At 32.6% G+C, this 1198-nt stretch overlaps 1 protein-coding gene across 1 annotated transcript; it reads right to left on the reverse strand.

The window, feature by feature from the left end:
* Nucleotides 1-568: 568 nt before the first annotated feature.
* LOC141823813 (uncharacterized) lies at nucleotides 569-1198 on the reverse strand. Its single transcript, XM_074711040.1, has 2 exons — nucleotides 1054-1198; nucleotides 569-660 (listed from the first exon to the last, which is right to left on the reverse strand). The coding sequence occupies exons 1-2, from the start codon at nucleotides 1196-1198 to the stop codon at nucleotides 569-571; spliced, it is 237 nt and encodes a 78-aa protein (XP_074567141.1).

Consider the following 1198-nt stretch of genomic DNA (forward strand, 5'->3'; position numbering starts at 1 on the left):
CATCAACGTCATTTAATCTAAGTTGTCATATGAATCTGCCAACAAATTTCTCCATTGTTCGTGGAGAATAGAACACCTAGAGCAACTGGGATTGTGAAACCTTTGAAATAAATGAAGACTATCATTGTGGTTTGAGAAGACAATATTAGTAGAATGGAAGATTCTAACTTCTATACATTAATATATAGAAATATTTGTAACGACTAGTTTTATTATGGCTAGTTTGTAATGACTATTTTTATATTGGCTAATTTTATAGGCTAGTTTTATAGGCTAGTTTGTAACAACTACTCTCAAATGAATAATTTATTATTTAACACAAATAACATTAATACAGACAAAAGTGAATTACATAAATAAACTACAAAAATAAAAAACTTTATAAAAATCACTTGAAAGACATAAACTATAGACCATATCTCTTTTTAATACTTTCACAGAAAGAAGGTGAATTAAGCTAATCCTCTATCATCCCACTAGTATCCTTCATAAAAATTTCATAATTCTTCATTGCTATTTTGTGCTTTTGCATCTCGATTCTCTGTGTTTGTAATTCTTTCATTTTTTGCTACCTTGTGTCGAATTCCACATCATCAATGTCTTTAACTTTAGATTTGCCATTCCTCTTCACCGCCTTTTGCCCAATTGGACAAGTATGGACTTAACAATCGTCCACATTAATAGGAGCATCCGAATTTGATGAGGATGTGTGCCCCCTTGATTCGAAGGTCCTAGACTGCTTATTAGCATGATGATAAACTTTTTGTAAAGTATATTTCTCACAATCTCTAACAACTTGCCAAACATATTCATAGTTAAAGGACTTATTGTCATGATTTTCCTACCACATTTTATGTGCTCTCACAAGCACATCCTCATCGCTGCATTTTCTTTCATGATACATATAAAAGTTATTGTAGATACTATAAATTCATTCACTAACTAACGGATATAGCCTATAGAAATGTGATTTTAACTTTGCCCAAGGCCGCTCCACACATCCAACGGGCCTATACTTATTGTAGTAATCTACGATTTATTTCTAGAAAATTTATTCCTTCTGATCATTATCAACAATTGGATCTGTGCTAATATTGATCCATGACTTTGCAAGGTGTATCTCTTCGTCCATTGACCACTTTGTTCGTTTAGTGTCACATACACCTGCACTCACTTCATTGCTCAACTCTAGGACCAT

This window comes from Curcuma longa, chromosome 3 (genome assembly GCF_044706935.1).
Source record: "Curcuma longa cultivar G26 ecotype Majalengka, Jawa Barat chromosome 3, ITB_CL_G26_1.1, whole genome shotgun sequence".
Taxonomy (NCBI): domain Eukaryota; kingdom Viridiplantae; phylum Streptophyta; class Magnoliopsida; order Zingiberales; family Zingiberaceae; genus Curcuma; species Curcuma longa.

Bases quoted from the DNA above. Each gene is read 5' to 3' on its own strand.
- LOC141823813 (XM_074711040.1), bottom strand. From the start codon at position 1,198: ATGGTCCTAGAGTTGAGCAATGAAGTGAGTGCAGGTGTATGTGACACT. The intron at 661-1,053 runs AAATTTTCTAGA...ACGATTGTTAAG, and splicing joins TGATAATGATCAGAAGGAAT to TCCATACTTGTCCAATTGGG.